The sequence below is a fragment of the Pinus tabuliformis genome, chromosome X, assembly GCF_031772625.1.
Source record: "Pinus tabuliformis cultivar Carrire ecotype Pingquan chromosome X, CPIR1, whole genome shotgun sequence".
Lineage (NCBI taxonomy): Eukaryota > Viridiplantae > Streptophyta > Pinopsida > Pinales > Pinaceae > Pinus > Pinus tabuliformis.
Genome location: NC_142308.1, coordinates 574,635,071 through 574,661,790, shown reverse-complemented (window position 1 = coordinate 574,661,790; position 26,720 = coordinate 574,635,071). Strand labels below are relative to the sequence as shown.

General features: G+C 40.6%; 1 protein-coding gene across 1 annotated transcript in view; it reads left to right on the top strand.

The window, feature by feature from the left end:
* APG10 (Aldolase-type TIM barrel family protein) overlaps positions 1–26,720 on the top strand; it is a 354,245-nt gene that overhangs the window by 35,572 nt on the left and 291,953 nt on the right. The window contains exon 3 of the mRNA XM_089447057.1: positions 15,844–16,051. Within this exon, the coding sequence (XP_089303183.1) occupies positions 15,844–16,051 (208 nt within the window). The remainder of the gene's footprint in view (positions 1–15,843; positions 16,052–26,720) is intronic.

Here is a 26,720-nt window from a genome sequence, read left to right as displayed (position 1 = left end):
CCAAGCTCAAAATGAAGCTCACAAAAAATACAAATGAGATGTGTGAGGCAAATGAGAGGGGAGACATCCTTTTAAAGGCTAGGAGGGGTTGTTGACAACCCTAGTTTCCCTCAAAACTACTTCAAAAAGCACAAAACAACCTTTCATGGGGTTTGCGGTCGGCCTGGCAATAAATCGACTAGTTTATGAGGGAAGCAACTAGTTTATGGGAAAGTCGATTAGTTAAACCCCGAAACCCTAGCCCGTAGGGATTAGAAGCAATTTTTCTATCGATTGGATAACTCGACCTAATAAACTGACCACTTTGATTGGTTTACAGTTCGAACTGACCGGTTTGACCGGTTTATGGTTCAAACAGACTGATTTTGAATACTAGGGTTCTAGGTTGAACTGAGGCATGAGCATTGGATTGTAGCAAAGCACTTTCTGAGACATTTACATGCAAGAGCACCTCGGGGGTATGCTTCAACGTGGGCTTCGCTATGATATTTTGGATGAGCAGGAAATAGAGGTCAGTTGCACTCAATGTTGAAATTTAGATACAAGGTGATAATTACTTGTGACTATTTGTATATGTTTTTCCTTTAGCATTTTTCTTTATTCATTAGGTCATCAAGCAATTATACAAATACAATGCACAAAAGATAAGAGACACAAGAGATTAGGCCAAAGGCGAGGGTAAAACCCACAAGGGAAAACCCAACAATCCTTTCCTTATAGATTCTTCATCAACAGGAGAAATCTAAGTCACTTCTAACTGACTAAAAGATCCAATTGCCAAGTCAGTCCTCCACCAAAGTTGAACATGAAGTCTGCCATAAGTCATATAAGATAAGTGTCATAAATAGCTCACACATCCTGTAAGAAGATGCATTAGAGACTCACATCATCACATAGTTGGTGCCTCGGGTGAACTCACATCATCACAGAGTAGGTTCCTTTGAAGAACTCACATCATCACAGAGTAGGTGCCTTAGGAAAATTCGCACTGTTACAGAGAGAATGCCTCATAGAAACTCACATTTACGTAGAGAAAAGATACCACAGGGAGCTCAATTTTTTTCAGAAGGATGTGCTTCAGATTCCATGCCATAAACCCAAATTGCTCTTCCTCAGATGATCATCGAATTGCTTGCTAAATTGTGGAGGATAGGGGCCAATATATAGTTGTTCCTTCATGTGAAGAGACACATCCTTTGGGCAAGCCGACTTATCTTTCTGGAGGGTCGACTTGGCAACTTGGAGGGACAAATGACATTTATAAAAATTTGAATTTTCTTCTTTTACAAGGGTCACGATGAACATGCCTTATTATATTTTCTTATGACCAAAACAAAGCATGAAGAACAAGCTTGACAATAAAAATAATAATAGTAATTTTCTTCTTTTGGTTTTTGTTTTACATGAAATACATATTGATACAAGTACAAGGATGATTATGAAGATCAAACCTAGTTACAATTTCAACACTCAGCTCTACAAAAGCAGAAATTATTGTAGCAAATGAAGCATGTACAAAAGCAATGTGGCTTCGGAAGTTGTTTGCAGGATTGTTCGACCAAGAGTTGGAACTGACAGTGCTACACTGTGATAATCAATGCTGTGTGAAGTTTTTAGAGAATCCCGTGTTCGATGACAGGTTGAAGCATATTGAGATTAAGTACCACTACGTCTATGACATGGTGCAGAGGAGAGCTATAAGGCTCGAGTACATCCACTGATGAGCAAACAATTGATATTTTGATAAAGCCATTGCCCAAAGAGAAGTTTGTGTACTTCCAAGACAAGTTGGGGCTTCTAGAGATTATCCCTCTCATTGAGAGGTAGTGCTGACATATCTGTAGCACGGATGGACATTCTCCCAAGAAGGAGAATGGTCCAAGAGGCCCAGAGTGATCAACATGTAGGGTTGAGTGAGTGCCAGACCCGATCACACACCAAAAAAGGGTGTAGTGAGGTATGTTAGTATTTGAACTCGATCACACACTAGGAAGGGTGTAGTGAGGTCCTGAACCTAATCACACACCAGGGAGGGTGTAGTGAGGTCCTTCAACATCTAGACCTGGTCACACACCAGGGAGGGTGTAGTGAGGTCTTTCATCATCTAGACCTGATCACTGACCAAGGAGGGGTTTAGTGAGGTCTTGGCCCAAAGTGCTCACTATGAAAGATGAGTGAGTGCTTTCTAGTTGAGGGTCTCAACATTTTGGCCTAGGAAGAGGCCTTGGGATTTTAGGACCGATCACTCTGGAGGAGTAAGTCTTGACACACTGATGACAATGCCATGGGTTTGGTACTGCCCCAGATAGGGCCACTAGCAGATGCTAATGGTAGTAGATGATGATGCTGGTGATGATTTGATATAACCTTTTTCTTTAGAGAAATTTGTCAACTTGAGGGCATCTATGATAGTCAGTATGAATACCTCCTTAGTTAAGAGGGAGTGTTGAATTTGTAACTATGGTCGGTCTTCATAATGTATATTTGGCCACTTGATGTACTTGTTGTTGAATGGTGTTGTCATTGATGTCAACATTCATTAGTGAACGCTCTTAATATTTGTTTGGATTTCATTAGTTGGAAGCTCCAATTGAAGGCTGGCTGGAAAGCCTAACCCTAGCTCTAGGGTTTGGGTGGACAATGATCATACCCCGCACTTGTTGAGGGTTTTTGAAGAAGCAAATCACTGAATTTGCATTGAAGATCATCGTAATTGGATTCTCCTTGTTGAGTTGATTCCGGTGGTATGTGGTACGCCACGTGGCTCTTCACGGTTTGTGAGTTAAAGGACCCAATTTGTGGGTACAAACCCCACAAGGATGGTGATGTGGCACCTTTACATTGGCTAGCCCATTATTCAAAGCAAGAAGGATTTTCTTCAAGGTTGTGGTTAGAATACCTTATAGAGCACCTCAAACATTATTTGAAATTACAAGGGGAATTGGACTTCATCAAGACCTCAAAATCCCATCTCCAAATAAGCAGACGATCTATCCTTAGGGCTTCATCCTAAATACATCTTAGATTTAAAAAGGATATTTCCCTCCTTAAACTCCTGCATCCACTACCCTTAGAAACCCCTCCATTGACTATAAAAGGTGAATCCAATATATCTTGAACTGTGCAAAAAATGAATATCATTTGACAAATAATACTCTGAAATTTCCGGCGTTTGTGGAGACTGTTACATCAGACGAAGAGGGAAACTTTCTGTTTTGTTTGGGCTCAGGGTTTCGGTTGGGTTATTTTCATCTCCATGTTCGGCTAAAAACAGTGAAGTTCTGAGGTCTCTTTAGGCACTGTTCTGGGCTTCTGTTGGTTACTGAAGTGTAGGCGATGAATGCTCTATGATTGCAGCTCTTGTTAGGGCATCAAATAACAGAACAAGCGAGGATCTCTGGGAGAGGATCTTGTGGCTAGTTGCTTGTAGTTTCGATCTTTTTTTGGTACATCTATTTGAGATTTTTGGTACAATTCTTCTAGCCCTGCAGTCATCATTGTAAACAGTTCTGACCTAGCATAGACACATAATAAGGACATCATTTTGATTAGTCTCTAACAGAATTTCCAGCGACTTATGCCTACACTAATCTAAGCTCAATTCTGATAATTATGTGACCCATTTTGAAGGAACCAAATGCCATGTAATCTCTGAATCTGCTGCGGTCTATAGCAAGTCCTGAGGTCCAGATTAGAGCATAAATAGTAGATTGCGAGTTACATTTTTATACCTATTTGCGAGTTAATAGTAGATTGCGAGTTACATCTTTACATCTAATAATCAAGGATTTACCTGCAAAACTCAATTCAGCCGTCAACATAGAGCGAGAAAACAATAATAAAATTCAGATCTAATAGAGATACCTGCTATTATATTCAAAACTTAAATTATCATTCAAACCCCAGCGACTGAGCAAGATACCTGTACTCAAATCGCTCTTCAGAAACTATTATTAATGGCAAAAAAGAAATTACGCATGAAAATAATACATCTTACAACATTTCCATGAAGAGTAACATCAACAGAAATTTAACCCCAAAGTCTTTCTTTATTACTCATAAAAAGATTACAAGAGAGCTTTTCGCTTAGTACACAATCAAAAGATCGGATCCCACTGACTGACAAATGACCTTCTATTTAAAGATAAATCCTTCAACGGCTAGTTCGAGTGATCCTTGTCAAAGTGATCTCGACCGTTGATGAGGATCAAAATTTCTTTTAATCTCATCTGTCGAAATTTTAAATATTGAGGAAATTTCGAATTTTTCAATTAAATGCATTTTAATAAATTCAAAAATTAAAATTTTGCATTTATTTCCTTAAAATTTTGACTTTGACTTAACCCCAGGGACCCAAGGCATAAAATTTAGCAAAATAATCAATTAACCTTAGTCCCTGGACCTGTTAAGATTTAATTTTTTAAAGGATCCACGAATTTTGCCTCTGGAAAATTTAAATTTACCTAGGACCTAGGACCTATGAGGGGATAAATTATTTTTATAACTCTAAAGACACTTTACATCATGATTTTTTACATTTTTTACATCTCAAGGGGGAAAAACCCATTTGAAAAAGACCCTCACAGACTACCCAGTTTTGCGACACAAATATAATCTAGCAGATCAAGCAATTTGTAATAAAATAACCTAACCAAATAGTTAGGATTATTCCCAAATCACTTTTACATAGATTCGATCTAGAACACTAGGACTCCCCTAAGATGCCAGTGACAAAATCCATTCTGGCTTTGGGGTAAGGCTGAAGGAAAACTCTGCTGACCATTCGAGAATGGATCGGTGAGACAAAAAACCTTTCGGAATGTAGATCGTCACCAGAAAAGTAGGTTCACCTAGGTGATTACATACACGACACGGATCGGCTAAGATTATTTACATTATACACATGCAGACTGGGTTTTGCATTATAAGATGATCCTCAGGCTGATGATGATAGTTGAACGGGACGGATACGTCGATTAGGCACTATCCCTTTTGAGAAAAAAGGGGGTGTACTGCTATGGGTGGTTGACATGTAGTGGTCAACAGTATGTATCTGAAGTTGATAAAAAACAAAAGGAACTAGATGCATCTTCAACATAAATTAGTATTCTTAGAAAGGACAATGAAGACAAAAGGAACAAATACAAGTTCTTAACAAAGAAGCAAAAAATGTCACTCTTCTAAAGCTATAGGTAGAAGAAGCAAAGAAAAAGAAGGAAAACCTTGAAAAGTTGGTTTCAAGAAGATATTGATCAAAAGCAAGGAGAACTTGACGCAACCCTTACTAAAATCAACACGCTCAAGGAATGTCAAGAGGAAAACTTGTAGATTATTGGAAAGAAAGATCAAGAATTGGTTCAGTTGAAGATGAAGGCCAAAGAAGCAGGTGAAGCCCCACATGACAAAGGTACAAGCTCCGAGAACAAGACTAATGAGAAGACTAACAACATGATCTCTCAAGGATCAAATCAAAATGAAAAACCAAACAAGGTTGAAAATGTTGTGGCTACAAGAAATAATCAACAAAGGACTGTACCACCTCCAAGAAAGAAAGAATACAAAAGATCATCCAGACAAGATAACTCATCCAGATATGCCAATTTGTTTAATGGTTATTGTTTTTCATGCACAACCTTTGGACATATGGCTAGGGATTGTAAAGCTTATGATAGGTGTTAATTTTTGTAGCATCGGATGTGTTCTAGCCACAAAATTTGGTGGAGAGGCTAGAATACATAAGATCTCCAAGACCTAGAAATCATTTATGGAAATTCTACCTAGAAGTGACTTAATTAGATTATTAACTATTTTTTTTAATGTTTCGTAAGTCTAAACTTAGGAAAACTGATTAATTAATCAATATTAATTAAGTCAAGGTGAGAATCATGTAGAAACTCACATGGATCGATTCCAAGATGATCCTAGCCATCGATTAAGTTTTAATCTTGGTCGTTGGTGCTCCAATAGTGGATTATAAGAGGAAGTCGATGGGCACTTGGATAATACACTTGAGAACAGTGTTGAAAATATTGGTATCAGCAAAATATCGGCGAGGGTCCAGAAAATATCTTATCGGCAATATAGGCGAAAATATCGGCAAACATCAGCAAGCATAAAATTGCATAATATATTCATCTTTTTTCAAATTTTTAAACATACAAAGCAATAACAACATGAAATAAACACATTGGCACTAAATATGAAGAAAGCACTGATATATATGATGTCAAATAGAAATGATACATCAAAGGTGATACCAAATCTTGCTGATCCATGATAATTGTCCATTCAAGGACTCAAATGTGGAGAACCAATACAAAATAACATCACATATATAAAAGCATCTCATCATCATGAGTTATATGTAGCATAACAAATAAAACTAGCAGCTATCTATCTGAAATCATTGCCCTCTCCCCCTTTTACAGGAAAACATGATGGGCTGTTTGCCAGGCTTGCCCTTAGTAGTAAAAGGCCATGACCCTGCCTCTGCAACTAATGTCAAATAATGAGTGCTAGGTATGGAGCTGTGCTTTCCTATATCTATAGGAGATGGTGTTGATGCTGATGCTCCCACAATGTCCTCCTCCTCCTCCTCCTGCTCCTCCTCTGAGTGCTACTCCTCCTCCTCTTCCTCCTCTTGCTGCCCCTGTTCTAATGGATCATCTGGCTCTAACCATGAAGGTGACTCCTCCAAGATGGGCTCCTTAGACTCCACCCTCCACTGAGACAATACATCAATATTATCTAAGGAAATGGCATTTGGATCCATTGGTGCTTCTATTTGCCTCACTTGAAGTCGGATGTTGTAATGCACATACACTAAATCATTGAGGCGTGTGAACTCCAACCTGTAAGAGTGTCAAAAAAACTAATGAGTCTTGACTCTTGACACTTGAAGGTCATAAATTAAAAATTAAAAATTACAATAAGTGTAATTGCTCAACTGAAGGCTAGAGCTCAAAGTTATACCTGTTGCGCTTTTTTGTGTGTATTTTCTCAAATACACTCCAATTGCGCTCACACCCTGAAGAGCTACATGTTTGACTCAAGATTCTTATGGCCAATTTTTGCAAATTTGGTGCCCTTACACCACAGCTTCGCCACCAAATATCTACAACAAAATAAAGAATTAAAAAATTCAAAAACTTAAAACATAATTAAACTTTCAAATAAAAGTTACATAATTGAATTTTAAAAAAATAGAATTATAAGTAAGGAAATTATAAATTGAAAATTCTAATTTCTAATGAGTGATGACTTGTCACTTACGTGGCATGAAGAGGGTCCTTTCCCTAATAGCATCATCAAAGCCAAATAGGCCAACACAATCCCGATAATACTGTATCTCGTGATTGATTTTGCTACGAAGCTCAGGATCAGGTACCATCCTATGAATACAAGAATGGAGCCCTTCCATCACCTTGCCATCAAAATCAGAGCCGCATTTGTATGAAAATGCGGGGTTGAGGAAGAGTGCTGCTGCATGAATGGGTCGCTGAAGCGGCCCTGTCCATCGACTATCAATCACATCCCATAACATCATATGCCTATCAAGGCCAGCAGAACCCTTGTCTGCATAATAAGAACGAATGGCCTCCTTGGCCCTATCCATGGCCTCATACAAATAAGCCATTGCAGGATTCTCCCCATCTACCAATCTGAGAACCTTTACTATAGGTTCACTAACTGAGCATGCTTCTTCTACTCCATGCCAAAAAGTCTCAGAGTACACCATTTTTGCAATGGCTTTCCCGTCCTGTCTCCTGCTGTGTTTACAATTACGCTAGTCATCAGACACAAACATTTGCTTCAACTCGAACTGACATTGAAGCAAAGACTGAAGAGTAATAAAGTTTGTGGCAAAACGTGTGATCGCAGGATGCCGCAACTCCTTGTTTCTAGTGAACTTCCTCATGAGGCTAAGAACAAAAGCATGGTTATAAATAAACTTGGGGACGCTCCTAGCTATATCAATCGCCTCCTTGATGAAGGAGAGTTTCCTCATATCCTCAAGCAACAAATCGAGACAATGTGCTGCACACGGAGTCCAGAACAATGTGCGATGCCTCTCCATAAGCATCTTGTCGGTAGACACATAATTAGCTGCATTGTCTGTTATGACTTGCACCACATTCTACACACCAATCTCCCAAATGAACCCATCTAACAACTCACATATTGTTGCTGCATCTTTGATATGTTCTGATGCATCCACCGATTTAATAAACATGGTACCTTTAGGACAATGTACCAAAAAAATTTAGAAGGGTCCTACCCTTCCTATCTGTCCAACCATCAGACATCACTGTGCATCCAGTAACTTCCCATGTTTTTTTCAACTCCACCAATCTAGAGTTGATGTCCTGCTTTTCTGCTTGAAGAATTGGCCCCTGCAACTCCTCATATGTAGCACTTTTGTACCCTGGGCCCACAACAACAATAGCATCACACATTGGCTGCCAAAATGGATTGGTTTTGGTGATGCTGAGAGGTAAGTCGCTCTAGAAAAGACACCTCCCCATGACTCTATCTGCTTCTTGCTTCTCCTTTTTTTTAACAAGCGATTTTATGCCAGGTTGTGATCCATGTCCTGTTCGTGGAACAAAAAATGATGACCTCGCACTAGCAGTAGCAGGTGATGATGTGCCAGCTGTGGAGCTCCTCCCACTACCCTCAACATCAAAATTAGGAGAACATATCCTGAAAGATCTACCTGCATGTTCAACCTTCCTTCTTTCTGTCTCTTCCTTCTTTCTGTCTTTTTTATCAATTGCCTCAAGAGCTTTTTGTATAAGCTCCGGACTAGAAACTATACAAATCCCAACATCATGTCTAGTGAGTCTAGCCAGATGGTATTTCAGTCGTGTAACCCCTCCTGGCATCTTGGTCCCACACAATTTGCATGTAAGATATGCCCAATTTGTCCTACCATCAGGGTCCCCATACTCCCAAAATGGATCCAAGGCTTTTGGCATATTTGAATTTTGTAGTGAGCTAACTCAAACCTAGGGCACCAAAATTTTTTTGGAATTAATAAGTAATAACCACATCATTTTACAAAATAATTTTTTTGCTACATTATTTGCAATGTGAATTCAATGAAAAACCATAAATGACAATAAGAGGGTGTATTTGAAAGTTTAAAAAAAAATGGAGTTTGCTCTCCAAATATGGAGAAAACCCTTGCATTTGCTCATGGGCATGAAAATCATAGCAAATGGAGAAAAAAACCAAACAAAATGATTGTAGGCAAATAGGCAAGCAAGAATAATCCTAAAACTATCAAAAAATTCATTAACATAGGGGTTTATTTGAACATACCTGTTAACGGAAAAAATGAAATTTTCTATATTTCTTCAAGCTTAGATCAACAAAATCTTCATTGTTGGTGGCGATAATAGCTATTCAACACTCAAATCCTCCTTGGCAGCAAGCACATAGCTCTCCCCTTCCTTCTTTAGCAATCAAAAATGAAAATGATTGAAAAAAAAACAAAATTGGACTTTTATAGCCGCGACGACAATTTTTACTGTCTCCTGACGATATTTTAGGTCGTAGCACGATATTTCCCCGAGATATCGCTGATATTTCGGAAATATCATGATATTTCAGGGAGACAAAATATCGTGATATTTTCCAGGCGATATTTCGTCTCCCCGAAAATATCGCGATATTTCCGAAAATCGACAATATTTCGACGATATTATATACACTGCTTGAGAACACCAGTAGTTCCATTTTCTTGGCAGATCGAATACCAGAGTAACAGTAGTCAGCTGCCGGAGAGCCAGAGATCGAAGCGGTGAGTGAGGAGCAATGATCCAGAGGAAGTTTTCCAGATTCGAAGAGGCAACAAGTGACATAAGTGATCCATGTATAAGAAGTGCAGAGACTGCACAAAGGTTGTCACAAAGCAGTTCCATTTAGCTGAGGAGGAGGTTGATTCAGTTTCCAAAGGTCGGAAAAGTCTTCCAGAGGGTTGGAGAGTCACTTCTAGCAACAAATATAGGCTAGACGACTTTCTCAGAGGCAGTATCAAGCCACATGTGTCCTCAATAAGCCCTCCAAATTTCACGAGATTCCGATGGTGGGATCTTGAGATATATCAAGTCCTAGCTCGGAGATCAATTCTTGCCCTTGGTTTCCCATTGGCTAGTAACCTCATTGGGATCATAACACATAATCACCAAAGCAAAATTCTCTCTTTGATCCTCCTCTTTTCCCCAATTAGTTCGAAGTACATCCTTGATTGATCAACCCCATATCCTTGACCTAATTTTGGGTCCACTTGGCCCTTTGTGGTCCCACAACTTGTTGACTCCAATTCGACAAAGATCACTTAGAAGTCAAGCATCCAAAAAGCCTTTTGAGAGTAGGGTCTACCTTGACAAGGCATACTCTCAACCCTATCCTTAAAGGCCCTCTTAGCCCTTCCTAGAGAGCCCATCACCTCGCTTCTAAAGAAAGAAACCCGCTTAGTTGAGTCTCTCTTGTGAATAGGCCTAGGAATCACTTCTTAATCTTATCATTGACCATATATTCTCATGATTCCTCATATACTAGGACTCCTCCCATCGGTGAAAATCCGTAAAGAGTAAGTAGCCTTAGCTGAGGTGATAGTGGGCTATCACTCCATTGTTCCCCTCGGCCTGGTAGTTGCTCCATAGGAACCCCTCCCAAGACCCCTGCTAGTTTGAGCGGTGACACGCTGCTTCCTCTTCAAAGGCTTGTAGATGATCAAATTAACTTATTTAATTGAGATTTCATCCCTTCTTGGATATTTTAGAAATTAGGGTTTGTAGATGTAGCAAAACCCTAGTTTCTTTCGCATGTGTGAGAGAAATAGAGAGAAAAATCAGATTTTTCGTCTTGCTTTCTTTCTTATAGATTTTCGCTGCCCTTCTTTTTCTTGTCCTTGCTTCCTTGATCGAATGGATGGATGTCCAAATGAGGTTGAATGGCAACTTATATATAGGTTTCCAAGGAGGACGAATAGCCCTAATGAAGCTGACTTCTTCACTACCAAGCTAACTTGGTCTTAGAAGGGTAGATCTACATTTTTGACTCAAAAATAAATTCTATGACTTGTTACAAAATGCCCAAAGGGGTCTTTTACATAAAATGACTCTATTGACTCCATGAATCTTTGACAATCCTTAGAAGCACACAATGGGTGCTTTGACCTTAAATAAAAATGACCTTGAACATGAAACCCATTCTATAAAATAACAATAATAATTTTATCAAGAGTAGATGACATATTATGAAGACCGAACCTAGCTACATATTTCAACAGTCATGGACTTGCAATCCTGCATATGAAACCTCCTGAGGATTTCTGTAGTGTATTTCCCCTGCCCTAAGAAGATTTCCCCATCACCCTGCCATACCTCTAGCCGAAGGAAATAGTGCATAAGCCTTATGTCCTTCATCTCAAAGTCTCTTGCAAGATCTTCCTTGCAATCCTGAATCAAGTTGTTTTCTCTAGTTAAGATAAGATTGTCAACATAGAGCACTAGAATGAGCGGAAACCCCCCAACTGTGATGTAGTATAGGTTGGCATCCGACTCACTCTTAGTGAGGCCCAATCACTGAAGGAAGCTATCAATCCGAGTGTACCATTCTCTCAGAGCCTGCTTGAGCCCATAAAGAGCTATCTTTAGCAAATAGACATGAGTGTCTCTTTCAAAGGTCTCAAACCCCTTTGGCTGTTCCATATAAATCTCTTCCTCAAACACCCTGTTGAGGAAGAGATTTACATGGAGCAGCCATAGGGGTTTGAGTGTTAAGTTTAGGTATGTTCTATGCTAGAGCAATTTATTTAAATTTTCACAGTTAGCAATCACATCAGCATTACGATAAACTGCAGATAGAACATAAATATAAAATGCAGAAGACAAGCCAAGACAAGAGGACACAAGATGTGGCGCGAGCCAGGGACAAACCCCACAATGTGTGGGGAAACCCTTTGATCAAATCTTCTTTTATCTTCAAAGTTCAGCAGAGAAAGAGAGAGAGTACATTTACAACAGAAGTCAACACTTTGACTTTATCTAGATCTAAGCATAGATCATCTCCCATCATCATGCTGCATCTGGTTCTCTAGTTGCACCACTGCATACTACATCATGCGGCTGTCCATGTCCATGATCTTGCTCAAACTAATGTGCATCATCATCATGCTGCTGCCCCTGCTAATGTATCATTGTGCTGCCCATGCACATGATCTCATAGTGTTGCCCATGCTAATGTATCATTGTGCTGCTCATGCACATGATTTCATAGTGCTTCTCATCATGCTGCTGCCCATGCTCCATGTTTTCATTTCACAGCCCATCTACAATGTTGCTGACCATGCTCCATGTCATCATGCACTTATGCTACCCATCATGCTGCTCATAATGCTGCCCATTATGCTGCCCATTATGCTGCCCATCATATTGTTCATAATGCTGCCCATCATGCTGTTCATAATGCTGCCCATTATGCTGCTGCATGATTCTATCATGCTACCCATTCATTATGTAGTACTGCTTCGAAAAATTATTGAGTTGTTCTCAATCATCATGGATCTGCACCTCAATGACTCTAATGCTGCTCTCATGCATCCTCATGTTGTCTTATCTATTAGCATGGAATCTCATTGTGCTGAGATGAGATTAGGACCATATCTATGCTTCCATCGAGACACAAGACTATTAAATAACAGGTCTGAATATTTTTTGCTGTAATACAGAGATCAATTTTGTGGCATGACTGTCTTACTGTTATATCTCCATCCGAAAGACTGCTCTTATTCATGCGAGATTAACCCAATACTAGAATGCTGAGACTATCTATACACTTCAGTTATCTGAGTGTGACTGCACCTAATGCTTCATTCTGGATACCCTCATATCTGGCTGTAGCTTCTGAACAGTGTGTCATGAACTGCATTCATATTTGGCTGTAGCTTTTGACTGCGGCTTCGTTTTCTTGTGCATATAGGTGTCATATGAATGACTGCGTTTCTGCCCTCTTCATCACTGCGGCTATAACCATGACTGCGTTTATGTGTATCGCTGAGTCCTCTGCCTTGTGTATAGGGCATCACGTTGACTGTATAATGAACAGCGTAACCATGAACCCATGACTGTGGCTATGTACTTTGATTACGGCTTCATGTATTGACCCAATACATAGATTGCAACTTCATGATCCATATCCACGCTGAACTGCGAGTATGGAGCCCTGCGAATATACATATATATGTTGAACATCGTATAGTTGTCTCCAATCCATTGTGATATCTGCCTGAACAGCGTATAGCTGTTTCCACAACCAACATATATATGTATGCCTGAACAACATATAATTAGCGTGTAAATGTCTACCTGATCAGCGTATGACCAGCATGTAAATATTTGCCTGAACAGCATATGATCAGCGTGTAAGTGTTTTCCTTTACTGCGGCTAGGTGACTCCATTACAAGACTGCGTTCAGATATATTAGGGCATTTTGTACAACATGTAGGCTAGGGCATCATCTTTGGGCCAGTGTGTGTTTCTCTTGGTGTCTCACTCTTTCTCCAAAAACCCAAGACGTGGAGAGGAGGATATCACTCAAGAATACATGTTCAAATGACATCAAACACTCATCTATTTATACTAAAACGAGGATGACGAATAGACACGTCGGTTGGGCTTCTAGAGCCTACATAAGAGTTGGTCGGCTTGATAATAATTACATAAACAAAATAAATTCATATCTCCATAAATACTTATCGGAATCGGATGATCTTTGGATCAATCCTACACCTCTCGACGAGAGGGATCCAATAAAAATATCAGCTGCCATAAATAAGCTGACCCACATGGAGTTTGGCCCTAGTTGCCAATTTAACATTGAGGAATGCTGTGTTCACGTCCATCTGGTGGATCTTCCACCCAATCTGAGCTGCAAGTGGAAAAATTGTTTTGATGGATGAATAACAAGCCACTGGGCCAAATGTCTCATCATAGTCTATGCCCTCAACTTGCGAGAAACCCTTGCCCACAAAACTGGTCTTGTACTTATGCACACTCCCATCTTCTCCATGCTTCACCTTGTATATCCAGCGTGAGCTTACATCGACCAACTTGTCCTTCACCTGGGTAAACCCAGTGAGATAAGAAATTATGGACTCAGACTTGGCCATCCAAACGTTTCTTAGTTTGTCCTTGAGCACGAGTTTTCTGGCCTCACTTGAGCCATGGTAGAGGTTCAAATAACTGTCCACATTTCTTTGGCAGTCTTTTTGCTGGAAATATGTGGCATTATATGGTCTTTGACTCCCTCAAGAATGATCCTTCTCGCTCTGGCATCATTCTTGTTGTGCTAAGCCAACTGTTGGTGGTCACTTGGTGTGGCCAGTGGGTTCTCCACAAACTCCCTCTGGTGGGTTCTCCACAAACTCCTTCGCATCCTGCCCCTCAAGCGCCGGTGTAATCCTCTCGTTCCATGAGCAGAAATTCGTTGCTCCCTTAAAACTGTGATCTGGTCTCAAACCCTAGTGAGACATTTTGCTAGTCGAACTCTTCAAAAACCTTTGGGTGCTGATTTAAATGGTGAAAACTGCCCACTGTGGGTTAAACCCTAGGTTGCACTGCTAGAAACACTAGTGCAACCTTTCTGCTCTTCTTCGCCTTCCGTCTGTGCCTGACCTGTTCCTGAGGTCGAAAACATGGTGCTGGTCTTCACTTAGAGATGTAGCTTGGATACCATGTTAGTTTTCTAAAACCTAGCTAGCTAATCTGTGAAATTTTGAACTTTAACTGTTATTGACAAATATGCTGAGTTTCCTAACTATCATGCAGCGGAAATAAGGAACAATTAAAGACAAACACACAAGTGAATAATATACAAAAAATTTACTCAGGAAACCAGAACTGGGGAAAACCTATAATCTTGGTGTTTTCATATTATTCAGCTCAGCAAATCTTCACAAAGAGATTACGATCAGGAGGGAAAAACTTCCCTTTGCCTCTCCAAACCCTCTGCACACTGGTCTGCGCCCTTCTCACAAACTCGGCCTCACTTTTGCGCCCATGTATGAACTTGTACGGCCTCCTTTGTGCATTGATTTCAGCCTCTGAAGAAGTCTGCGAATTGCTGGAAGTGATCTGAGGCTGAATCAGCTTCTCTTCTATATCTAATTTGCTGATCTGAAGCCCTAGCGCTGAGCTGAATACCCCTCTTCTTCGCTGAGCTGAACACCAAGATCTTCTAGTGCATAATGACCAAGTTCTGTGCCCTTTTTCCCTCTTCAAAGTTGACTTGGGCCCACCACTACCACAAATGGCTGAGATTACATTGCCTTGGACAGCTGAGATCGATCGAATTTTTGACTAGAGGAAAATTTATTTTTTCTAAGTAAAAAACAATAGAAAAAGTAATTTCTGTGCCTTGGCCCCACTTGTGGCTCCCTCTGACAAATTTAGTGCACCTGCTAAATCTGGCAGAACCCTTCCTCCTCTAACTTCATTTAACATAATATGCATGCGGTCCTTCCTCTTCATTTCTGCTGTGTTGGCCAAAATGGAGAGAAGATGAAATTAAATTGTATTATCTTTACTTGTTGAGTGGTGAAGTCAATTTAAGTTTTCCAAGTCCCTTTACCATATTATATATATGTGCTCAATGATAGTTCATAATTTCAATAGACATCACAATTCACTACTACTTTTCTGAGTTTTTGATATTATGCACATTTCATTTGAAATAATTTAATTGTGGATTATATGCTGTGGTGGTTTTTGGATGGATAATTATTTGCAGACTATTACAATGATCATCTGACATACCGTGAAGGAAAATTACAGGGAAAAGTAAAACAGATTGTTGGATCCACATTACATGATTTAAATGGAGAGAGCTCAATGTTGATTACTAATTTCGAATCTGAAAAGTCACCTGCTGAATTTGCAAACTTGTACAAGACGGATGGGCTTTTAGGCGGTCATGTAATAATGCTTGGTGCAGATGCTGCAAGCATATCTGCAGCTGTTGAAGCTTTGCGTGCATATCCTGGTAAGTTGTAGTAATCTGCACTTAATTTTTCTTTGTCTATGCATGATCCTAGGTTATGTTATGTGCACTAGGTAGTCAGATAAATTGTAGTTTGAAGATTCAAAAGTTAGATGAAACCAAAGAAGTAGAAGCAGAGGCTATAATGAAACAAACTAATTGATTTCTTTCTCAAAATTACTTGTAAACTGAAACTCCTTGTTCAGGAGATTCGAAGAGACCAAACTCCTCTAATATTGTGCCATTCTAGTAGTTCTAAACTAGCATTTGCTATCTGGTCACATTCATAATAGTTTAATGTCCCACAGTTTTCTGTTTAGAGGACACAAAGATTGCTGGGTTGTTTATATGTTTCCAGACTGTCTATTGCATAAAATTGCGACCTGCATTCTCTCAAAAAGCTATACCAGTATTATTCTTGTACTCAGTAAGTAGCCAAAAGGCCATATTCACACTTCAATTTTATGCGATCAGTATCCTTGGTTCTTATAATGAACATCACAATGCTAGAGGAGTGTTCTTTGAGATGTAAGAGTGTAATTATTGTTAGTTTAGATATTGCTGAGCAGGTGTACCTGCAACCCCACAGATTTCTGTTTAGAAGACACAGATTATTTGGTTGTTTCTATATTTCCAGTTTGTCTATTGCATAGATTTGGGACCTGCATTCTCTCAAAAGGCTATACTAGCATTTATTCCATAGTCAGCAGTGCTGTTCCAAACTTAGAGTCGTCTTTAGCATGTTTTTATTAGTTTAGCTAGGCTCTGACCTTTTTATTTTTAGAAGCTCTGTTCCAGCTCCGTTTCAGGCATTGTTTCCAACTTTAGGAAAAGCGCATAGAAGAGTAGGGTTCCAGATTTAGATTAAAGCACACTTTCCTAGTTAAGGAGGGAGTCTTCTCATGCAGGTTGGGCGTACTCTTCCAGGCAGCTAGAGTTAGAGTCTTTGCTTCTAGAGAAGGTGCGCCACAGGGATGGTGGAGTTTCATTGTAAATCTTAGCCTTCTTCTTCCATGAAGGAATAGCATGGTGATTCACTAGAATAGTGAGACGGTTAGGACTTTGAGCTGTTGTTTTGTAATTCTTCATTGCAAGGAATAGAGAATTACGTGATTGAGTTCGTGCACATTCTATTTGCTGTCCTTAATTTCCAGAATGAGATTTTATGCAGATTTAGTACTATACTGTTTGCTGTTCTGATCTTCTGCATCATGCAGTGTCTGTACCTTTGATTATACAGATCAGAATTTTGAGTTTATACAGTCAGCTGTTTGAGGGATGTTTCAGCAGTTTTCGGATTTGTATTCATGGAAGTACAAATCTGTGTATCATGCAATAAAATTTAACACGGTATCAATGCAGTGCATCTGAAATTCTTCAGATCCATGTATAGAGTAGGCTGCTGTCTGTGAAATGAACTGTCGGAGGATTTCAGTGGGTGTGATGACCTAGCTTCACTTATTGACACTGATCCATGCCTGTGATAGGTGCTTGGAGATGTGAGAGGTGATTTGTACGTGTTATAGGTTGCTGATTTTATTTATTCCTGGCTGATTTAATCGTTTGAGGTATGTTCAAAAGTTATGGGAATGACTTGTATTGGTCTTGGAGACTGTTATCAATTAGATAGCACTTCCAACTTTCTGCATTGGAAGTGTAGACCAGTGATGCTGTTGGAAGAGGTTGATCTTTTGTCTTTTGTGGAAGCTAAGGTTACAACTCCTACCAATCCCATGCATTGAGTTAAACACAAGAAGAAGGTGGCCAAAGCAAAGAGAATTATCCTTCATTCTATGAAGGACCATTTGATCCCTCACATTGCAAAGAAGTCAGCTAAATATATGTACAATATCTTGATCACTTTGTATCATAGTGCGAATATTTCTCGTAGATGCTTCTGAAGAGCAAGTTTACTAGTTTGTGTTAGGGTCCCACCCTAACCCCCTTATTTATGTAGTAGGATCGAGTCATAGTTATAGTTAAGTAAAGAGTCAATAAAGCCCATATTAATAATTGTAAGTGGTTAACCCACATTTAATGACGGGACCACAGTTAGTTGCAAATGGGCCATGGTATTAGATAGATGGTATTAATAAGAACCATGGTATTGCTCCATGGTATTGCATGTATGAGTCATATATAAAGGATAGAGACTCCCTGCGAGAAGCATCGTGTCTTATTTTGTAATCGAGCTCTGCTCTATTGGAGGTTGCCCCCTTGAAGAGGCAAGTGAACATTACTTTCTGAATAATAAAATACCTGCTGTTATTTCTCATTGTTCTATGTTCTGGGTATATTTCTGTGCATATTTGGTATTCTTGTATCGTCTTGCAGGTTAAGAGCATAACAAGTGGTATTAGAGCGCTTTCCAAGGCCGGTGGGATCTCCTTTTTTTAGCAATTTTTTTTTTTGGCTAGAGACGTGTTTCGGCGTCTTTAAACCACAGGATCTGTTGTTGAGCGCATAAACCTGCGGATTTGGGGAGGCATGCACGCAGGAAATACAAGAGGTGGTCATGCTTGTTGGACTCCCTTGTAACACCTGTGGGTACCCCTTCGAGTAGTAGCGCACTAGACAGAACCACGCACGGACTGTCTTCCAAGTACCCTCTGGTATATCAGAAGCCCCCTAGCTCCCTTGAAACCTTGCCATAGATAAAACGTCGGCCGTCTTGCTGCTACAGTACACCGAGAACAGCACTCGGAGAGATTACTCGCCCGTACGATAGGGTAGTCGGGTTGTACGACTAAGGGTACCATTGATCCTCCTTGGTTAGTGCCCTGAAAAATTGGGCCGAGTACTACTGTCAGACCCTTATGTATATTGCGATCTGTAGCACCTGACACTCCTCGAGACCATAGTTCCCTTTTCTATCTCGGGATCACGCATAATCTCTGCCAGATCAGATCTCGCAAGTGCGGTTTGTAGCAGCAACAGAAATTAGTCCCGCAGCTCAGGTTTAACAGAACAACCATTCAGATCTATTAGATCCATTAGATCCGCAGCAGCAATCTGTTCCGCCACTCAGATCTATCCGATCAGCCATTCAGATCTCTCAGATCCACCAGAGCCGCCATCCAGATATGAGTAGTTGTGTGGGTTCCTATACTGGGGCGTGATTTTCGCAGGACTTTTGGCAGCATTGACATTTTGGGGATTCGGCTACTACAGTATTCCTAAGCAAGGAGTAAAACTCCGCTAGGAGTTTTCAAAAAAAAAAAAAAGTTCTGAGACCCCCCGGGGTGCTTATTGGTGATCGAGCCCATAAGAATCAGGACGACGAGCTGAGCAAGGTGGTACCATTCAATTGTTAGTGCTAAAAAAAAATTTGGGCAGTCCCAAATTTCCAGTACATCGGATCGGTGCATGGTAGAAACTAGAGCTCAAGCTATGGCCAATGAGAAGATCGACAAACTTGAACAATCCTTGAAAGACCTCCAAGATCAGCTGATGACAATAACTAATGCACTTTCTAAGGGCAAGGCGGAAGCCCGCAAGGAGGCGTATATTGGCAATGATCACAGTGAGGGTGAGTCTAGCCACTCTCTTCACCTCTGGGGCACCCACCAACAATCCCGTTTGCGACCACCCAAGCTGGATATGCATAAATTTGATGGTTCTCACCCGGCAGCATGGGTAGCACAAATGGAGCAGTATTTCAATCTGAATTACATCTTAGATAATGAGACTCAAGCTTATGATGGGGAGCATGTACTTGGACAATGGAAGATGGCAATGGTGGCAATGGCATCAACGTTGCAATGGAAGGCCCTTGACTTGGGACACCTTCAAAAAAGCTCTTATAGAGTGCTTTGACCATGACTCTGCTTTTTTGGGTCGTCTCACTAAGCTCTGACAGACTGGCATAGTGGATGAATATATTACAGCCTTTGAAACCTTAGCTTTCCGCACTATGGGTCTCCAAGGTGCGTTCTACACAGAATGTTTTATCAGTGGTCTTAAAGAGGCCATACAAGCTCACGTCCGACTGCACCACCCTCCCACATGTTCGGAGGCTTGCAAGGTAGCTCGTAAAGTTGAACGTGCGTTAGCGGCCCAGTCCAATCGCCCAAATTTCACCGCCAAGGGTCACCCCCCACAGGCTCACAGCACTACTCAAACACTTAAGGTTCAAAAGGTGTCACCTGCAGAAATGGTAGAAAGAAGAAAGCAGGGATTATGTTACTACTGTGATGAAAAATACTCCCCAGGTCAAAAATGCAAGGAGCCCAAATTCTTTCAAATTGATGCTATTGATTACAAATTTACAGCTCATTGGAGGAAGCCCCACCACTTGAGGAACCTGAGGAGGACGAAGAGGACAACCAGAAGGGAAATGTCCTTGGCGAACCAGTTATTTCGCTGCATGCTTTGGCAGGGATTTCTTCACCTCAAACTCTCAAAATCAGAGGTTTTATTAAGCATCGCCCAGTAGTAGTCTTGATTGATAGTGGAAGTACACATAATTTTATCCATCAAAGAGTCGCGGAAGCAGTGCATTGTTTTGTACGAGCAGTTTCTAACTTCCAAGTCCAAATATCAGATGGGGGAACAATGAAATGTGAAGGTCGCTGTGAAAATGTCAAACTTCAAATAGGGGATTATCAGTTGAAGACCCACATGTTTGCCATACACATGGGAGGATGCGACATTGTCCTCGGTGCTGAATGGTTTCGCACACTTGGGCCAATCACAATGGATTTCTAGGAGTTGTATATGAGCTTTAAGCAGAACAACTCCACACATACCCTCCGCGGACTCCAGGCGGGAGCTCCTTCTATCATCAGCTCACATAGGATGGAAAAATTGTTAAAAAAGGGCCATCATGGAGTTATAGCTCAATTTAATGCCATCCACGCCGTCGAACCCAATTATCTTCTGATTCATCCTGAGATGCAATAGATTTTAAATAACCATCTGCCAGTCTTTGACAAGCCTCATGAGCTTCCACCCTCGAGAGGGGAACATGATCATAGCATCACTTTGGTCCCAGGGGCCCAACCACCAAATGTGCGCCCATATAGATATCCGTTCGCCCAAAAGAATGAAATAGAAAAAATAATCAAGGAACTTTTGGAAGCAGGAGTCATTCATCCCAACATTAGTCCTTATTCATCACCGGTGGTCATGGTGCTCAAGAAAGATGGGGAATGGCGTATGTGTCCAGACTTCAGGGCCCTCAATAAGTTGACAGTCAAAGATAAATTTCCTATCCCGGTTGTTGATGATTTGCTGGATGAACTAAATGGGGCTCAATTCTTCACTAAGCTGGATCTTCGCTCAGGCTACCACCAAATTCGCATGAAAGAAGTCGACATTCCAAAGACTGCTTTCAGAACTCATGAAGGCCATTATGAGTTCCTGGTCATGCCATTCGGTCTTTGTAACGCCCCATCTACTTTTCAGAGCCTTATGAACCACCTCCTCAAACCATATCTCAGAAAATTTGTCCTTGTTTTCTTCGATGACATCCTCATCTACAGTTGCACTTGGGCTGCACATCTTCAACATGTAGATCTGCTCTTGCAACTGCTCCGCAAGCATAAATTATTTGTTAAGATGTCCAAGTGTTCTTTTGGCATGGAAGAAGTTGAGTATTTGGGCCACATTGTGGGGCGTGAAGGTGTCAGGGTGGACCCCAAAAAGATCCAGGCAATGCAGGATTGGCCTCAACCTAAGACCTTGAAGAGCCTGAGAGGATTTTTGGGTCTCATGGGCTACTATCGCAAATTTGTCTGCAATTATGGTCACATTGCGAAACCCCTCACTCAACTCCTCAAGAAAAATTCATTCCTCTAGAATGACGAAGCACAACAGGCCTTTACAGCTCTAAAAAATGCCATGTGTTCCACTCCAGTCTTAGCACTACCCGACTTCACCAAATCTTTTGTCATTGAATGTGATGCTTCGGGTACGGGTTTTGGGGCGGTCTTAATGCAAGAAGATCGACCCTTGGCCTTCACAAGCCAACAACTAAGTGGGAAGAATCTGGGACAATCTACCTATGAGAAGGAAATGATGGCCATATTACATGCAGTAGATACCTGGCGACCTTACTTATTGGAGCGACGTTTCCAAATCCGCACAGACCATCACATCCTTAAATATTTTTTGGAGCAACGCCTATCCTCACCACAACAAAATAAATGGCTCGCCAAAATGCTGGGATATGATTATGAGATCATTTACAAGAAAGGGCACGAAAATATTGTAGCAGATGCATTATCTCGCCAATTTGATGAGGAAAGTACCCTGCTCGCAATTTTCCTTCCCATTCCAGAATGGATTGAAGAGGCTCGCAGGGAATGGTTTTCACATCCTTGGCTCTCCCAACTCATTACTCAATTACAGGCGGATCCAAATTCCACCAAGGGCTACTCGTGGCAGGATGAGATTCTTTGCTACAAGGACAGAGTAGTAATATCACCAACATCCACCCTCAAAAGCCGCATTTTGGCGGAGTTGCACTCATCCCCCACTGCAGGACATTCAGGCTTTCAAAAGATGTATGCTCACACTAGAAGATCATTTTTTTGGACAGGAATGAAAAAGGACATTCTTACTTTTGTAGCGGAATGTGATGTCTGTCAGCGCCACAAAGGGGAGACAATCAAAGCACCAGGCACACTACAACCATTGCCCATACCGGCATCAATATGGACGGAGGTTTCTATGGATTTCATTACAGGTCTTCCAAAGTCAGGAAACAAGTTAGTCATCATGGTGGTTGTGGACCGACTTTCTAAGTATGCTCATTTTTTGCGCCCTGCCCCACCCTTTTACACCGACTTTGGCCGCTCAATCTTTCATGGATCAGATCTTCAAATTGCATGGCATGCCCACTTCTATTGTGTCTGATCGTAACCCGATCTTCACCAGTAATTTTTGGCAGGAACTCTTCAGGCTACAAGGTACCCAACTAAAACTCAGTACTTCCTATCATCCACAAACGGATGGTCAAACTGAAGCAGTCAACAAATGTCTGGAAACCTATCTTAGGTGTTTCACTTCAGAAAAGCAACATCTTTGGTACAATGGTTACCTCTAGCTGAATGGTGGTATAACACCAACTATCATGCCACCGCCAAAGTGACTCCCTATGAAGCAGTTTATGGTCAACTCCCTCCTTCCCCTACTTCTTATATCAAGGGGTGCTCAAAGGTATAAGCAGTGGATCAACTCCTACAGAACCACACAACCATGCTCGCCCATCTTAGAGAGAATCTTCATCAAGCTCAAAACCGCATGAAGCAATAGGTAGATCAGCATCGCTCAGAACGCCAATTTCAAGAAGGGGATCAGGTATTTTTGAGGTTGCAACCATATAAGCAAACATCACTCAAAGACAAGGGTTGTTAGAAACTATCTCCAAAATTCTACGGATCGTATCGAGTACTTCAGCGCATTGGAGAAGTGGCCTACAAGCTAGCTTTGCCACCCACTGCAAAAATCCATCCAGTTTTCCATGTCTCATGCCTCAAGAAAGTGATTGGGAACAATTGCAGAATTCAAACCAGTCTACCTGAATTGGATGAAGAAGGGTCAATCTGGCTCCAACCTGAACAGGTCCTCGACACACGAGAACGGCACCTGCGTGGCCGCATGATCAAGGAAGTCCTCGTCAAGTGGAAAGACACCTCTCCGGAAGATGCAACCTGGGAACAAGCCACTATTCTTCAGCAGTTTCCGCAGCTTCAGCCTTGAGGACAAGGCTATTCTTAAGGGGGAGGGCATGTTAGGGTCCCACCCTAACCCCCTTATTTATGTAGTAGGATCGAGTCATAGTTATAGTTAAGTAAAGAGTCAATAAAGCCCATATTAATAATTGTAAGTGGTTAACCCGCATTTAATGACGGGACCACAGTTAGTTGCAAATGGGCCATGGTATTAGATAGATGGTATTAATAATAACCATGGTATTGCATGTATGAGTCATATATAAAGGATGGAGACTCCCTACGAGGAGCATCGTGTCTTATTTTGTAATCGAGCTCTGCTCTATTGGAGGTTGCCCCCTCAAAGAGGCAAGTGAACATTACTTTCTGAATAATAAAATACCTGCTGTTATTTCTCACTGTTCTATGTTTTGGGTATATTTCTGCGCATATTTGGTATTCTTGTATCGTCTTGTAGGTTAAGAGCATAACAATTTGCGTGAGTGGCATAGACACCTAGGCTAGCTACTTGATGAAGATCATTGAGTTGAGAGATTAACTCACTGCTATTGAGATGAAGGTTGAGGATGAGGAGTTGGTGCCCATAGCACTAAAATGGTTCTTTATATCTTGGGAACCTTTTTTGAGTGTGCTTGTTCTCATGAGAAGCTGCTCACCTTTGAGAAGCTAATGCATTTGGCTAGCATGCCAACACTGTTTTTTGAGGCAATGAGCATAGAGCAAGAGAGATTCTTGATTTGATTCATTCAGATGTATGTGGAGCTATATCTTTGGCTTCTTTGATAGGTAACTTGTATTATGTTTCCTTTTGTGATGATTCCTTATACAAATCTTGTATTAACTTTATGAAGACAAAGGATGAAGTGTTCTTCAAGTTGCAAGAGTTCAAGGCCTTGGTTGAGGATTAGATAGGTAGGAAGGTCAAAGTGTTGAAATTTGACAAAGGAGAAGAGTCCACCTCCAAGGACTTTAATGCATTTTACAAAGAAATGGGGTCAAGAGGGTGCTGACAGTACCTAATAATTTGCAACAAAATGGGGTTGCAGAGAGGAAGAACTCATTGATCATATAGTGAAAGCAATGATCTATGACATGGATTTGTCCATATCTCTATGGGCATAGGCATATGATACCATTGTATAAATTTTGAATAGGTGTCCCCATAATACATTGAAGGACGATACACCAGAAGAAGCCTTTACTAGTGAGAAACCTTAGGTATTACACTTTTGTGTATTAGGTTGTCCTGTTTATTTTTATGTGCCCGACAATTTTGAACCCTCTAGCATCAAGGATATTTTTGTTTGTTATGATGAGTGTTAAATTGTAGCAAGAAAAGGCTTCATTTGACTTGTGCCTTAGTCAAATGGAGAAATTCGAATTTCCACATCAGCAGGATGACTTGAGTTGCAGTTAGCAGGAGTGACATGGCCAAGTCACTTAGTTAAGTCAGTCAATTCGAGTTTTTGGGCAAGAAGTAGAGTTGTGCATGAGTTGATTGCTAAGATCTAGCAATCTAGTGGAGTTATAGTTAGTGAAACTCAGTTATCTGAGCTCTAGTCATGAATAGAGTTAGTATGAGTTCAATTGAGTAGTTGTAACTGTTGTTAACTCACTGATCTCTCAGTTAACTAGTCAATTTACTAAAAATATCCCTAGTTATGCATGCAATTCGAATTGCTTAGTTGATTGGAGGAAAAAGGCATACTTGTATTTATTGTTGTATATTGTTGAGTGTATAGAGGTTTGCATTGAACAGGTGAGCTAATTATCTTGGATTTGCGCAAGGAAATAGGAGAAAGCTCGAGGCCTATTTTGGCTAAGTGTTGGTGAGAGCAGGAATCAATATTGCAGTGCAGGTTGAGCTTCAAGGATTGAAGCTATCATTGTAATTGATCATTGTCTGATCTGATATAATACAGACAAAGGAGGTGTTTTTCCTAGTTGGGTTCCCTAGTAAAAATACTGTGTTCATTGTGATTAAATGATTGCATGTGTTTCTATTGTATGTTTTCGCTTCCGTAGATTGAGTAGAAGAAATTTGTGTCCATTGTTTTTAGTCTAAGTTCATTAGCTGCGACAAATTTCGAGTTATTTCTACAATGAGACCTCCAAGTCTTGTTGGATTTACATTTGCATCACAAAGGAAGATCGTGGTATGTTGAGATGTTAAATTTGATGAGAAAGCATGGTTCTCTAAGTTATAGGAGCCTCCTATGGAGATTGAGGAGGGAGAAGAGCTTGTTGTCTAAAGTGTTGACCCACAGATTTCAGCAAAATCAGATTTAGATTAGCAAGGCTCTAGTGTTAGAACAAATGCCTCTTGACCATCTAGTTCAGCCAGTAAGCCAAGGTGTTTTACCAAAATTTTGCAGGAGGCGTAGGAGAAAGTAGAGTTGCCAAAATCCTTTGTACAGACGAATCATCCCTTTAAGAAATTTCCTACATATGTTGCATTGGTGTCTTCTATCATTGATGTAGAGCCTTCCAATTATGATGAGGCAATGTTGAGTAGGAATGGTGAGATATCCATGATAACCGAGTATAACTCAATGTTGAAGAATGATTTCTAGGGTATTGTTTCAAGACCAGTGTGGAAATCAATGATTAATTCTAGCTGGTTGTTCAAGATCAAGCATGTAATGGATGTGAGCATAGAGATGTATGAGGCCAAATTTGTAGCAAGAAGATTCTCTGAGAGAGAGAGAGGGAGTTGGTTATGACAAGATCTTTGCTCCTATTTCCAAGTATACTTTTATCAAAGTGAAAATATCTTTAACATCAAATTTTTTATTGGTCTTTATACTAGATAAATGTAAAGACAACTTTTTAAATGGCCTAATTGAAGAGGAAGTGTATATCAATTAGTTGAGGACTTTAAGGTGCCTGGGTGAATTTGGTGTCCATCTTCTTTGTGTTGAGAGCATCTTCATACCTATTTCTTACCATCTTGGGATAAGAACCTTGGGCGACTCAACCTTAGGTCTGAAGAGATA